Genomic DNA, 15,396 nt, shown 5'->3' with positions numbered 1-15,396 from the left:
TACTCAAAAATATTTTAACAAACTGTTTTGATTGACCAATCAGTTCTTGGTAGGCACAGGCCTTTGAAAGAATTCCTTCTAATCAAATTAATGGATCAGATATTTGTATGTTTATTAAATATGAACATGTTCATCAAACTATTTCTTGATCCCATATTTTAAACAAAAAATCATATGTACAAGAAAAATTGAAAATAGATATATTTTGTTACTGATTACAATAGGATTATTACATGGTATGTAAAATTTCTTTTTACTTGCATGTGTATATAATAGTAGATTTCGTTTGGCATTAACTAGAATGTATTACGAATGAATAAGGTGTACATGAAGAAATGACAATTGTGGGCAGGGAATGGCTGTACTTATTCAGAAAAAAATATGTAGAATTCCTCATTAATATAATAGCTCTAAGCAGGTTCCACCTTACCTTCAAGATGAATAAGCTTCGAAATGATTAAGAAATTAACCTGTATATGGTCTTCATTTTTTAGATAACTTTTTTATGTTGACAAGCCTGTCATTGGCCACTGATTGGTCATTGTCTGTACCTTATTTGATGGACCTCTAGAAATGAGATTTTGCAATAACTGTATGAATTATAATGAAGTACTTGATTAAATGTATGTATGCAAATTATGTAAAGCACAGATACAAGTATGCAGGCCATTTGATCCAGAAATATTATATTTTTTTTATCAGTATAGAAGTAGATTGATTTAAAAATGGTTTCTTGATTGTCTTTTGATAGAAAAAAAAGTGTGTTTGATTTAGTTATATAAATTTATCATATTCATTACTTGTATGAAAGGTATTCAACTTATTTATTTATCCATGTTCTTTACTTATCGTGGGTAATGGTCTGTCTGCATATATAGTTTTAAATAGCATGCACATAAAGATAGTGATTTTATTTATTACATTAGGTATAACATTATGATTATTAAGTATCATGATTTCAGCATACATTGTTTTCCATTTGTTCTGCATTTCCGGGTAAAAAAGTACATGGTACTAGTTTTACATTTTCTTTAAGGCTTGCATTAATTCAGTGTTGTTTCTAACGAAAATCCCCACTCGAAAAATATTTTAAAAAATAAGTTTTTAAATTATTGGTCTCTTATTTTCAATTTGAAGTTCAAAATTGAAACTTTTGAAGGTTATTATTTCATCTTTCCTGATCATTAGTTTTGTGAAATTATATTCTGTTATTATTATTTTATTTTTTTGGAGAAACAGATATGTTTTGGAAGAAATATTACCATTTTGTACACTATAAGCAGTATAGTAAAACAAATTATAGGTAAATTATTTTGAAATACTGTTATGTTAGATATTTTTGAATCTTGATCATCATTCTTGAATCATGTAAAACTTCTGCATAATTGATACTTTAATCATGTGTATTGAATACATGTGTATCATTAGATATATGGCATTTCATTTTTTATTTTTTTTTGGAAATATTGATTACTTTTGTATATAAAAAAATCAAATATATGAAATCATTAATAAAAGTTTTCATAATGATTCTCGAATCATCTTCACATCATTTCGAAGAATTTCCTGGAATTGGAAAAATAATCTATTGTTAATGTATTTCAATCTTCAACCATTGAATAGAGATAACTATGTTTTATACAATAACCACATACTGCAAAAATTACAACCAAAAAATAAATTACAGGAACATTTCAGCCTAGGTCTAGAATATTTTACATGTAAATTTCCATGCAATGACGTGTGACTAACCGATTTCTAACGCAGTTTACGTTACAAAAACTTCTCAAAATCGTTTAAACATTAAATTAAAATTAAAAATTTTAAATCGTACAAAAGATTTTATTAATCTGTTTTTGGTAAAATTGAAATGCTACTTATACATCGTCGTACTTTGAGATCAGGCTTCATTTGTACCCCGGGCTCAGGTGAGACCTTCCGAGGACATTGAGATCAGGCGTCATTTATACCCCGGGCTCAGGTGAGACCTTCCGGGGACATTGAGATTAGGCTTCATTTGTACCCCGGGCTCAGGTGAGCTAAAATGACCGCTTACCTGTATGATCTTTGCTGTAATTTGATTTCATAATCGGGTTTATATGCAATTTTAATATTCTGGGGACTAGTTGTTATGAAAGAGCTCCTGAATGTCCACCCGCCCTGACCGTCAAACAAAGATTAAGTAGATAATAAAAGATTGTCCCAAAACACATATAGCCTGTGCAATATCTTGTCACAATCAGAGACATAAATAACAAAAACAAAAAAAATCACGAAACGTCAGAACAATTAAGTGGTATTTTTCTGGCCGTACTTAATATAATTGGCAACTTCTTGCAGTTGATATTAGTCTTTAGTAATAGTTTCAAAAGAAAAACCTCTTAGTATGGACAAAATGATCATTAAAGAAAGAGCCGTTGGATTGTTGGTGTCTGAATTGTCCGACATGTTGTACCCACTTTAAATCTGTTGTTTATTTTGTCTTCGCCACTGTTTTAAATATGTAGCAGTCCGAAGGAGAGGCGGTTAACACAATATTTCTTTTCTATTCGTGTATCGTCTTTATCATCGCCAACAATCCGAACAACCAAACCGGAAGTGTTCATGATATCAAACAAAAGTCAAGGTCTGGATAAAGATTAAGACATTGTTCCAAACTACTTGGAAGTTAAGTGGAAATCAGTCGACCCAATGACAATGTTTGAACTAATTGCATGTAAGGAAAATAAGGCTATCAAGAAGAATATATTTTTAGCACAAGTATGAAATATTCCGCACATTGTTTTGTCTTACAACAACTAGAGCATAGTAAACAAGATGTATCCTCGGGATGCAGGACGCATTAGCCACGTTTTAAAAAGAATAATATGTAATGAATATTTCCTAAGCAAATGCGAGACAGATTTTGAGTTTCAAACGCTGCGATTATTATTCATTTTTTTTCAACAGACACACACTGGTTGTGAGAAATGATCAAAATGCTCTTGAAAGGAAATCTTTCTCAGGTATATCTATTTTTGAAAGGAGACCAATTCTGCTGCTGGTGTTTACGGGTGGGGGTCTATAACTTTTTAAGATAATTGGTTTTTATGGAAAATTATATGATTTGATGTAATAGCCAAAAAAATAGGAACAAGCAGATATAAATTCATGACAATCTGAGGGTTTCAATATACAAGCTGATTTTACGAACCCCGAAATCAATTTTTATAAGAAAGCTACATGGTTGTAGCCAACTTTAAAATGTATTGATTTTAATAGGACAAAGAGACTGTATAAAGAAATAGGAAAAAAATTCGAAATAAAATGATATGTTTGGATTTCTTGTTCACTAATAATTGCTTATGACCAAACAAAACTTTTAAGGTACACGTAGCTGAGAAGTTATTTCTTGACCACCTATCCTCCTTAAAACACAAAAAGGTTAATGAAGAAAGTTTTACTCATAATTAATAATATTGAAGTTTAAGGAAAAACTCCTATGTTTTAATGCAATTGGATTTGGCTCAGGTAGTTCTAAACTATTAAATTTGTCCAAAATAATATTGAACAACATTAGTGTAGTGTCAATAAAGGGTTGATTGATTCTAAGGCGGATATTCGAATTCTGTTTGAAAAGAGCAGTTCATATAAATAATGAGATTATACTTTTAATTATAGTGTATCCAAGGGAAATCTTACCTAATTCTTCTTTCTGATTACTCTCATGACACATGTACCACAGCCCTGAAACAGCTTGCATATTTCTTGCTCGATTTTTTTCATGTCGGTCAGTGAATGAGAGGTTTTTTTTCTTCATCTAAACTGGTCATTTTTATAACCAGTATTCTTGATGTATTCAGTCTCAAGCATGGGAGAAATTACTACATGTATATTGTATGCGTGTATGCTAGGTAAGCAACATTACTTTATAACTACACCTAGACCTTATTTTTTAGTACATATAAACTAAAAACTTCATATGCGTGTACATGTATTGAAACCAACAAGATGGTACCAGAAACTTGTTATCTATAAATATTGAATTTGACAAATTTTGCACAGACTTACCTTTGAATTTATGCATTGATAGAAATAAAATTTTAAATTTCGACTTGTTCGCATTTTCATTCCTGTTTGACACCGTTCTGGTATGTTTCATTTCAGATGTACCATGGCATGTAGTACATGACTGTACACAATGTTTATATTAATTTTTTTCTTTTAATTTATTTTTGCTTTTAATAAGATTTAACATTGTCAGTTTCTTTAAAATTGATTATTGAACAGGATTTGCTTGGTCGGACACATACACGGGCATAGTCTTTCCGTCATATGACGGCCACAAACCAAACACCACTATCCTGGTAGATTCATCCGATACTGAAATCTCAACAATCCTCATAGGGGACAAATCTACAGAAAAACAAGGTGCTTTCAATATCAGTCTAACAGACGAATTTTCAAATTTACTAGGACGGTTTCAGATAAAAGCGTCTAGGAATGCTAGCATAATCATGGAAACAGAGGATCAGAATTACTTTTATCAGACAAAACTGAAAAACACAGAGGACTTAGGAAACGAGTACATGCTGATATCAAACAGCAAGGCCAATTGTTTCATTTCGCCAATTCTGGAAAATAATGCAGACATTGATATAGTAGTACCAAGTGATTTGCAAAACAAAATAATAATAAATGGTTCTCAAAGCATAAACTCGCCCTACAAGTTGCTTAAAGAAGCATTCATTCAGATCGAAAGCGAGGCAAGATTACATCACATGATGATCAATTCGAACAACGATCTAATTGTGTTCTGCAGAGACTCGTCTGTATTTCAGCTACTACCTCTGAGGTTTTGTGGTAAATATTTCGAGATATCATGTGAAACTGTGAATGTTAATGGTGCCCTTTGTAATGTAAGTATCCACACAGTGAAAATGAAAAGTCAATTAATTTCTATAAACGGATTCAACTACACCATGTTCGATGTTTGGACCGTTTCCTTGAAGAACGATATGAAAATAACAGTCCATGCGGAATTTGACGTTTGTGTTTTATTCACAGAGCAGTTCGAAAATGGTCCAGTGGGTAAAGTTGTTAGAACGACGATGCTAAGTTCATTATCGAAGCAACCAAAATTCGATGTCACATCACCTGTTTTGACGTTAGCATACTTCAACATCCAAAGATTACCTCAAACAAAGAGTACAGATGGTATTTCAGTAAAGGGAAAACTAGAATCGCTATTCACTGGCATTAGAAAATGGACGACGGTGATAAGAAAGAAGTCAGTCCCTTTGTCTTCATTCGCACTGAATACAACTCTCCTGTTTGACGCACTAAAATCTACCACTTCTTCTCAAGTTTTATCGTATCTGAACATATGCAGCTGTACCTGTACTAAATTTAATGGAACCTTTAATGCTTCCTTCCGGTCAAGAACAAGTCCAACAGAGGAATTAACATCGCGGCTTAAAGTCAACTTATCTCAGTTGTCTTCCGTGACGAGACGGAAGTCTTGCGCCGTTGACAACAGAACTTCAGCACAACAAATTGGTTACGTTGGAGCAGTCGCAATAATATTCACCCTGGGATCCATCATATTACTGGATGTAATAGATCTTTATCAGAAATTTTGTCACAAATTGAAGAAAAGCACATTTACGCACACGCGATTAAAAAAAAAACGATGGGCATTGAATAGAGACATAAAATTTACTTAATTACATGTGTATATATATATATATATATATATATATATATATATATATATATATATATATATATATATATATATATATATATATATATATAATAAACAAGATAAATAAATATAACTTTAAACATTATCAAATAGTTATAATAAAGGATATACTGAATATCTATTACTACTAAAGTATAAAATTATAAATATAAAGATATTGTTTCATCAGAAAATGTATCTCAAATGTGTGGAGCAAAAAGGTTGTCCTTGATGGCTCTTCTTCTTCACTACAGTAACAACTAGTTCGATTCAACCCCCCCCCCCCGGCCAACCCCCACCCCGGATCAGGACTAGGACCATTTCTATTTTTATTAAACATTAATGATATTTCTGCTTTGACACTATATACATGTACATGTTTTAAGTAGTATAACACTCTCACGAACTAAAAATAGCCATTAGGGGAACACACATACATGGGAAGTATACAGTCAGGTACATCCCTTATTGCTCACACGCTCGTGTTTTTGTTCTCTTTTGTTTGTACTTGTTTATTGTATAAAGGACCAATGTATGCTTTGCTAAAAAAAATTATTACCTTTCGATCTTAAACAAAGTAGTAATTATGAAGGTGTTGACTCTCCTCCAATTTTTCTATAGCTGTCGAAATCAAGTGATAGATTTATATTTAAAACAAGGCATTACGTTACAAAATTCCTGGCAGAAAAATTAATATTTTTCCATCAGTTTGAATCTAATATCTTTGTTACGTGATCGAATTCATTATTGCTTTTCAAACACAAAGGTTAAAAAAAACCTCTTATAGGTAAACAAATACATCCGTTTTCCATGTCATTCAAAAATTGACGCATTATGGCGTGTATATAGCTTTAATGATGAAATGACAATGCATTTAATTTAGTACATCGCCTTTATAAGAAACAAAGCTTGCATTATAATTGATAGGTGCATGTGCACTATTACATTAGTACATCGACCTAAAGAAAATATCTGTATTATCACTCATTCGTGAACTAGTAATAATGGTCAATTCATTGTGCTCGCTTCTTTCTAATCAGAACATAATGGTTACAAAGAAATACATAGTATGAAATAAGTATAAAAATAATGATAATGTCAACTGAGAGCCATTGTTCGACGAATTGTCATCGTTTTTGTGCGATTCAAACCAAACATCACATGATGACAATCCCAAATAAAATGTCTCCATCTCCGTCCTGTTCACTCTCTGATCGAGGCTGAAGAGTGCAGCGTTTTTAGTCCAGCTTCCAACGTCCTCAGTGATGCATGGGTGTCTCTTTACTAACTTCACGATTGATTGACACTCACTTAAGCATCCTCTTAGAGGCTGACAATTTTCTATCACCTGATTTTTCAGATGTCGCATTTCTTCCGTTAATGACAACAGAAAGTCCCAGTGTCGACAGGACTTGTATTCCTCTGAAGTAAATAATTGCATTTGGTCAATATCTTTAAATGAAACACAGAAAGGGGATTGGATATTTTGCTTTGGGTAGTACGTCAAAAAACCAAGACACATCTCGTCGTTTGTTCCATCCCCATAAAAAACAGTTTTCTTTTTTCCTGTAGACTTAAATACACATGTGGTTTTCAGGGTGTCGCCAGGTTTGAATACGATAGGATCTGAAAAACTGAAATAAAAAAATGAGCACTTTAAAGTTGATAAATTGCAGGAATGCATTGTTTTTGATTTTCTATACAATGCAGTTCTTACTTAAATAATGTAATATTGGACAGCCCGCAATATAAGTTAAATACATATTTTTATAGTCTAAATATCACATGTATTTGAATCTACCTGTATAACTTTGGTGAATCATAACTGTAATCGTGCTCGTTTGTAATGTATTCTGTTTCATCCTCTCCACGAAAGTGTTCAATCGTCATCTTTCTACCTGTCGTAATTATAAACAATGCATTGATAAAATTAAATATGAATTCGTTCTGGTTTGATTAACATTTTACTAATTTATCAGCATCTGAGTTTAGAACGATCCAAACAACTTTGCAAATGAATAACTCATGCAACCAGTAAGAAAATTTCTATCATTTACTTTATTTTATCATTTTTTTGTACATCTTTAACGCAGTAATTGTATTTTGAACTTTGACAGCATTTGGTAGCACCGATACAAATATACATATATATCAAAGTAATGATAGACAGAGGCATCATTTCGGAGGAAATTAAACTGATGAAAATTTTTATGATTTTTTTTATTTAAGGAAAAACAGCGTGCATACCGCTTATCATGTTGAAATATTCGCGAAGCGGTTTAGTATTATGGCAATTTAAGGTCGCGAGGATATTTTTCAGGTTGACATCAGAGTTAGGTAGATAATATTAATTAGTGTTGTTCTCTTAATTTAACCTTATAAGCTTGTTATATTACTACTTAAAGGTGTTTATTCTTTACAAAAAAGGAAGGAGGAAATTATTTTGCATCACAAAACAACATGGGAAACTGTACATGCTATTAAATGCATAAAACTCGAACTTGAAAAATACAATGCAAACTATTTATGTACACATTTCTTTTCTTGCGTATATTTAGTTTAAGTCGATATTATTAAAAGTATGTATAACAATGAAGTACATGTATTCTACACTGTTTGTGATGTTTGATTTCAAATAAAGAAAAAGGAAGCATACTTAACAATGAAGTATTATACACTGTTTGTGATGTTAAATTTGATTTAAAGATTGATATACTATGTTTGTGAAGTTTAATTCGTATACTTCTTTTTTCTCAACAGAGCTCTCTCTCTCTCTCTCTCTCTCTCTCTCTCTCTCTCTCTCTCTCTCTCTCGTTAAGACTATGGACACAATAAACACATGTACTTTATTTTGCTGTTCATTTTGAATTTGCAGAGTCTAGTTCAGTTATATGGTACCAGTTTTAATGATATATATTATGGCTATTGTTTGCATCATATAAAAGATTTTTTTGTCAATTCTATATATTTTTTTCACGCGCGACACTCTTATCAGCTTGTAAAATACACTGACTTCCCAAATCACTTGCGGGGGGGGGGGGGGGCTGTAAAGAGAGATACGTCCCCGTGGGATATTAATTGATAATATGCGAACGATATACGACAGAGACAAAGAAGCACACCAAGTTTAGTCATCGAATCTCATAATTATTCATTATTTCGTCCACCACTAGATGGTGCTTAAGAAATCCTCATTATTTGACTTCACAGGCAAGACAATCACGATATACGGAGGCTGTTAAACAGCCTCCGTCTAATAAAGAGCCTATATTTAGAACATACAAGGTTAAAACTGGATATTATCAGTCTATGAAAAGTTATGTCATTTTTATTTAAAAACAATAGAAACATTTATCAAAATGTGTGTGCGAAAAGTAATTTATTGTAATAGTCTAAAACATTGTAAATGTGAAAAACAAATTGCCTTTTACTAAGAAGGGGGTTACCTATATATGAAACAGATGCGTATGATTTGGTAGAGAGGCAGCGGTGAAACCTTCTGGGGTTTTTGGTAAGGAACTGATAAAGCCAACAACATACCTAAATAGTGCATATGGTTGATAGCCCGAGTGATGTTAATGGGTCCATTCAAGGCAAGGTTATTACATCGCCCAGTGACGTGTACTTCTTCTTGATGCGGAGGAATCTCAAAAAAGTTCTGTCCAATGATTAAGACACCTGCATCAGCAATGCGTTTATTTGGAGTGTAATGTATCATTAATCCAGAACCGTCTACGTAGTCTGATCTCTTCAGGGGGTTGTTCCAATGAAACTGCGTAAAAGAATCATAATCTTAATAGATCATCTAGTTTTTTCTTTTTATATGTACTGTATACACATTGTGAACTCATACTTCAACGTATGCCCCCTTTTTTTAACGGTGTGTTTATGTATAAGGCATTGTCTAATTACATACTTGTAATATGCCGTAACTGTAGCCATGCTGACCCAGTCTGAATCCTATGTCTTTGTGTAGACATTCGCCTGTGGCCCCTACTGTCCATCCTCCGATGACGTCAAGACAATCACCAAGACCCATCCCACAATGCTGGGGCTCCGTTGTAGATATTGGTGCTTTAAGATGACCATATTGTTAAAAGCATTACCATACACAGTCATGTTGACATTGTAATCAGTCTTTCTATTTTAAATAACGTTGGAATAATATTAATAATGAAAGGAAATTAACAATGATTCATCAACTGAAGGTCTTATATTTTCATATGATTAAATGCAAAAGGTAAAAAAGTTTTGTGGGTCTTCTTTGTTTTGTATTCAATATCTTGCCCCTGGGAATATGTTGAAATGTAAAACAAAACTTCACCTTACGTTTCTTAGTGCATCCAAAAAGCAGAATGTGGTGCATGACGTGGATGTTGTCTATAATTGGTTCCGTAGCAATCATGTGGTAGTCGCCATCTTGAGGAAATTCGAAAGCCATGCAATAATAGTTTGTCTCTTCCACGGGTACGGGCGTTTTAGGAAATGTCAGTGTCATATTTTTTATATCTAAAATGCGGAAACATGATTAATTTAAAATACTAAGTAATCTAAAGTATAAGGTGAGAGAAAATTTGTATGAATGTTATAAATAATTCTTTCTGTACTTGTATTAAGAACAGACCTGGGTCATCCCGAAGAGCCTGGCATTGAAAGGATTCCAAGCTACAGTCTACCCAAGTGTTCTTCTCCAAGCAGATCGTAGCGTTCATTGGGTCGCAGACACCTAAGAATCGATTTGAATTTTTTTTAAAGCTAAAAACTCTACCACTCTTTATTTACTTCGTCTTGAAAAAAAATGTCACCTCAAAGATACATGAAGGAAATACATTTGCCTCATCTTTAGATTTGGTTTCAATTGATATTTTTACATCATATAAATAGGCATTACCGATACAATATATGGTACAATATATGTATACTTATTTCACAGACATAAATAACAAACCTGGGTGGGTTATTCCTGTAATAAATTGTGGGATGTCCCCTTCTCTCCATACACAGTTTGGATCGCCCAGTTCTTCTCCATTCGATTTACCATCCCCATCGGAGTCCATTCTGCAGAGGGACTCGCTCCAAATCTTCATAAAGGTTGAGGAATAACAAAATATAAATCATTTCATTTAAATTGTGTCTTTATTATAAACGATAACAACGTTAATATATCTTTTTACAGAGGTTCGCAGTTGTAACGTTAAATTCCAGTGGATAAGTTATTCAGTGTATCATACATGTACATGTATAAGTAATCATTTTTTATTTCGCTGATTAACAATTCTACAACTGCATGATCGTGTTAAAAACTTGTTGTTTTTTAAATTGATTTTTAAATTCATTTTAGTTTACCCCCACTATCATTAAATTATGAGTCTGTACATCTACCCAAAATTCAAAGCGTTTCTTCCTACATAGGTGAACGGTAAATATACATGTGGTAAGATTTCAATTTAGGACTTTATAATGTTTATAATGTGATCGTTTTAACATTTCATACCTTTCCAAAATTGAGAAAGTCGCGTCCAAACTGATTCCTCTCCCCTCCCCCGTCTTTATTCTTGTGTCCTACCCCCTTCCATAAGAAGTTCGGTTTGCAGGGATGTGGCACAAATTCTCCATTTGGGATTTTTTCCGCGAAAAATGAGAAACCATTTACCGTCGACAAGAAAACCAAAAAGCAAATTACACTGAAAAAATAATAAGGTTTATCAGAATATGGTCTTAGTTCTCTGATCAATTTGTAATATATTTTAAATTGTTTCATAAGATTATTTCAGTCTGCGTATTAAAACAATTCACCATATACCTATTTGTATGTCACTTACCTAGTTTTCATTTCTATTATTGTCTCGAATATTGATCCAACACTAATAATTTTCAGTTAAACCCTCTTTTTAAGTATTTCTTGTCACGTTGCAATCTTACGACATATCATTTGATTCTTACAGTGTAGTATTCTTTTTCCTGTTGATTTTGACATAAGGTGTATAGGTGCATGCGTTGTCAAATAAAGATGATTGGAGCAGAAGTAGTTCTGAAGGTCTTGATCACTGATCCGGTGAATCAAAACACCGTGACGTCTGATGCAAGGCATCGGTGACATTTAAAAATAAGTTTATGTGTATCTAATAGCAAAACTCCCCTCAAAAGGTGTGACACTATTTATATATATCAGAGTGTGTGTGTGGGGGGGGGGGGGGGGGGGGGGGAGGTTAACAGTTTGCCCCCTCGTTGCTCGAAAACAAATGTCTAGATTTTCATTTCTTTTAAATATGATTGTTTTAAAATTAAAAATTAAGCAGTATTTTAGCCACACAGGAGAAACTAAGAGCTAGAGGCACGTTTAAGTGAAAATGAACAATGTTGGAAGGTGTGGGATGCAATATTTATATTCTATTACATCACTATACCACAAAAATTCTTGATCCTGTTGAGCCTCCAAGCACAATCATGTACCAAGGAAGGACAGAAATAAAGTAAATTACATACATTTAGGCCCAATTTAATTTCAGTTTTAGACATGATATGTATTGAACATACATTGTTTTCTTTATTTGATACCGTTTTACTAGTATCAAATATATTGATGTGACTGTTACAATACTGGCATATGTGTAAATCTTCAAGAAATTTCATTTTGAATTTTGTAATGATTTCATTGATTTGAAGAATTCTATTTTTATAAAATGTCAAACAAAATGTTAAAGCTACAACCTTATGGTAATGTTTATTCTTTTCGGTTGATCGTATTTATAACAATTTACTCGTTCTAAACCAATATTTGAAATACTCTTGTAAAATTAATGATAATCTAATACTGCCCTTAATGCTTATTAAAATAAATTGTGAATTCATTTTTGATACAAATTCGGACTTTCACGTACCATATTCCTGATGTTAATAAGGATGGTTTACTTAGCATGTGTTTTCCTTGCTGGAGTCGTTGGTTTGTAACACTTTATCTGTTGTTGGTTTTTTAATTTAGAAAATAGCATAACGTGGTCATTATGATTACCGAAAGTTTCATTTTCCGGTATCTATGTACTTACCAAGATTGATAATCTAGCATTTGTGGGTCCCTATTTTTTTTTATTTCTTTTTTAGATGACTGCATACCATACATGGTGGTATAACAGTCACAGCTAGTATATATTAAATTTTGTTTTAAAACTTTACATGACCGGTTGAGTCAGTGTCCGATCACGTGTTCATGTCTTCTGACTAACAGTAAAAAAAACGACGAGTTCTTATTATTATTGAGACTGCATATACTCTCACCGATTTAAATTTGATACATGTATTCTAAAAACGTTTATCAATGGTTTGCTTTTTGGGCTTTTCAAAAAGCTGCGGTTCAATTAAAACACGTTTATTCGCATTATTGCAATTTCCCTTTTTTACTACCATTAAATCGTAGCAGTCGTTCTTATGCACGGATGTAAATTTATACGCATTTCTTAGCACTCCATTTCTATGTGGAATAGTGGTACAATATAAAATGAAATGAATTTTATAAAGAAGGTTCATTATCCTTTATACAATCTTTCTGGACTTACGTGAAAAGAACTTCTCCTTTGTCAAGATTGATGTTGTTACATGAAGTATTTTTTTTAAGGAATAAGGAATCATTCTTTGAGTATTATGAGGTGATAATTTCAGCCGGGGCGTGTTCAAATCCAATAAAGCCCGAAGGGCTTTATGATAGATTTTGGCCAGATTTGGTGGGATTTGCTAATTTATATTTAAATATTTAATCGTACACTCGCTTAAAATTATATAAATATAAGTAATAAGGAATCATTGGAATATTATTAGGTGACAATTACGGCCGGGGTGTGATCAAATCCAATAAAGCCCGAAGGGCTTTATGATAGATTTGATCACGCCCCGACCAAAATTATCACCTCATAATACTAGTATTCAAAGAATGATTCCTTATTACTTATATTTATATAATTTTAAGCCATCGTAGATTGAATATTTAAATATAAGTTAGCAAATCCCACTGCGCCTCAATTTGACTTCATTTGAAGTTATGGGTTATATAGTACAAAATCGATACGTGATGTTATCACAGGCAAAGACACCGGAAAATTACAGTAAAACACGGTTATAAAGAACGCGATTATAATGAATTGACACTTACAGTTAAGTCATATTCATTTTCATTTACATGTTGTGTACTTGACAGATATAACGAATTGCGTTTTAACGAAGCAAAATCGCCCATCCTTGGCTCTTCGTAATAAGCTTGTTTTACTGTACTACATGAGCGAGTTTCACATGTATTTTTTTTAAGTTCATTCCTAAATTAACCTTATCATCTTTGTCGTCTTAAAATGACCTTTTTTGAATTTGAAGTGTAAGATAAGGGTAAATTTATCACAGAAGGAAACTTTTTCTTTGGTAATCGGTCATGTTATAACTGATTTAATCTTACTTTAAAAAATAATTATATTATAATTAAATCAATGAGAAAGGGGTATGAATACCTTTTAAGCAATTTTTTTTATAGAGTGGTTTTTTTATTTTCAGAAGCAGCGCACTTTGCTTTTTTCCCATTCTACACACGTACTGAGACGGATCGTTCCTATTCGAGTCATATCATTTTGAATGTGACAGTCAAGAACGAAACAGAATGGACTCTGAAAAATGGGTTAGGAGCAGAGATGGTTAAGGCTAACACATCTACGTATAAAGGACTCATTGTCTACCCGACCTACGGCTATTATCTTTCCCCGAATTTCGACCACAGCCTAGATGTGAGTATCACAACTTATGTCGAAACCAACACTTCGGAATACAGCAGTTTTTATCGCGTGCAACCACGGCCGATGTTAGGACAAAACTACACAATTAGTATGGTATCCGACAGCAGTAGTGAATATGAGTGTGCAATTCTTGCTCCAATCGACCAACAATTACATATAATTGTCACTCTGCCGCCAGATTTACTATACAAAGTACTGCTGTACGATGAAACGTTAAAAGAGACTCAAACCAACTATACTGTTCCTAAGGGTAAGGCTGTTAAACTTCAAAGTCGTTTTCCAATTAACGGGGTCATCATTATGTCTGAGACCGCAAAGTTTTCAGTATTTTGTGCTGAGAGAAATATGAGATATCAGCTTTTACCCAACCGTTACTGTGGAAAAAAATTCAATGCATTATGCCCAAACAATAATTACTTTTCTTACTGTAATGTTTCGCTAACTTCTGTAATAGATAATACTATACTATTTCGTACCAACTCAACTGGACAAAGAAGTCAAATGCTTTATAAAGGACATTTTATTTCATTTCGACTCGACCCAGGGATGGATATGGCGTTGAGAACTACAAATGAAGTATGCGTCCTGATATCAAAGTTTCGCGATCTCTTTGTGAATAACACAATTTTAAAAAGCCATGTGGAAATGATTTTCTCACAGGATAATCCTCCAAGAAAACCTTCTGCACTGACCACTACACAAAAACTAGAACCAACCAAAGTTTCAACTTTAATGAACAAGAACAGCCAAACTATAACCACAGCAGGTGCGTTACATAGTTTTCCATTGCAATTTTCTTCTACATTATATTCAAGAGTCTTATCAAATAGAAAAACGTCAATTTTCAATGTTTACAAAACCTCACAACAAAATAATTTTAGTCAAAGTACAGGAAAACAATTA

The 15,396-nt window shown here is 32.8% G+C and overlaps 1 protein-coding gene across 1 annotated transcript; it reads right to left on the bottom strand.

The window, feature by feature from the left end:
- Positions 1 to 6,557: 6,557 nt before the first annotated feature.
- LOC105334556 (DBH-like monooxygenase protein 1) lies at positions 6,558 to 11,689 on the bottom strand. Its single transcript, XM_034470745.2, has 9 exons — positions 11,548 to 11,689; positions 11,220 to 11,409; positions 10,674 to 10,806; positions 10,350 to 10,451; positions 10,055 to 10,234; positions 9,642 to 9,799; positions 9,266 to 9,497; positions 7,527 to 7,623; positions 6,558 to 7,359 (listed from the first exon to the last, which is right to left on the bottom strand). Exons 1-9 carry the CDS (start codon positions 11,556 to 11,558, stop codon positions 6,762 to 6,764), a joined length of 1,701 nt encoding a protein of 566 aa, XP_034326636.2. The 5' UTR covers positions 11,559 to 11,689; the 3' UTR covers positions 6,558 to 6,761.
- Between the last annotated feature and the right edge of the window lie 3,707 nt (positions 11,690 to 15,396).

Source organism: Magallana gigas, chromosome 6, assembly GCF_963853765.1.
Source record: "Magallana gigas chromosome 6, xbMagGiga1.1, whole genome shotgun sequence".
NCBI lineage: Eukaryota > Metazoa > Mollusca > Bivalvia > Ostreida > Ostreidae > Magallana > Magallana gigas.
The sequence above is the reverse complement of the archived record's forward strand: the minus strand, read 5'-3'. Positions and strand labels throughout refer to the sequence as shown.

Coding starts and splice junctions, on each gene's coding strand:
- LOC105334556 (XM_034470745.2), bottom strand. Junction 7,624..9,265: donor CAACCATATGCACTATTTAG/GTATGTTGTTGG, acceptor TAATTACGACAG/GTAGAAAGATGACGATTGAA. Junction 7,360..7,526: donor GATTCACCAAAGTTATACAG/GTAGATTCAAAT, acceptor TTTTTATTTCAG/TTTTTCAGATCCTATCGTAT.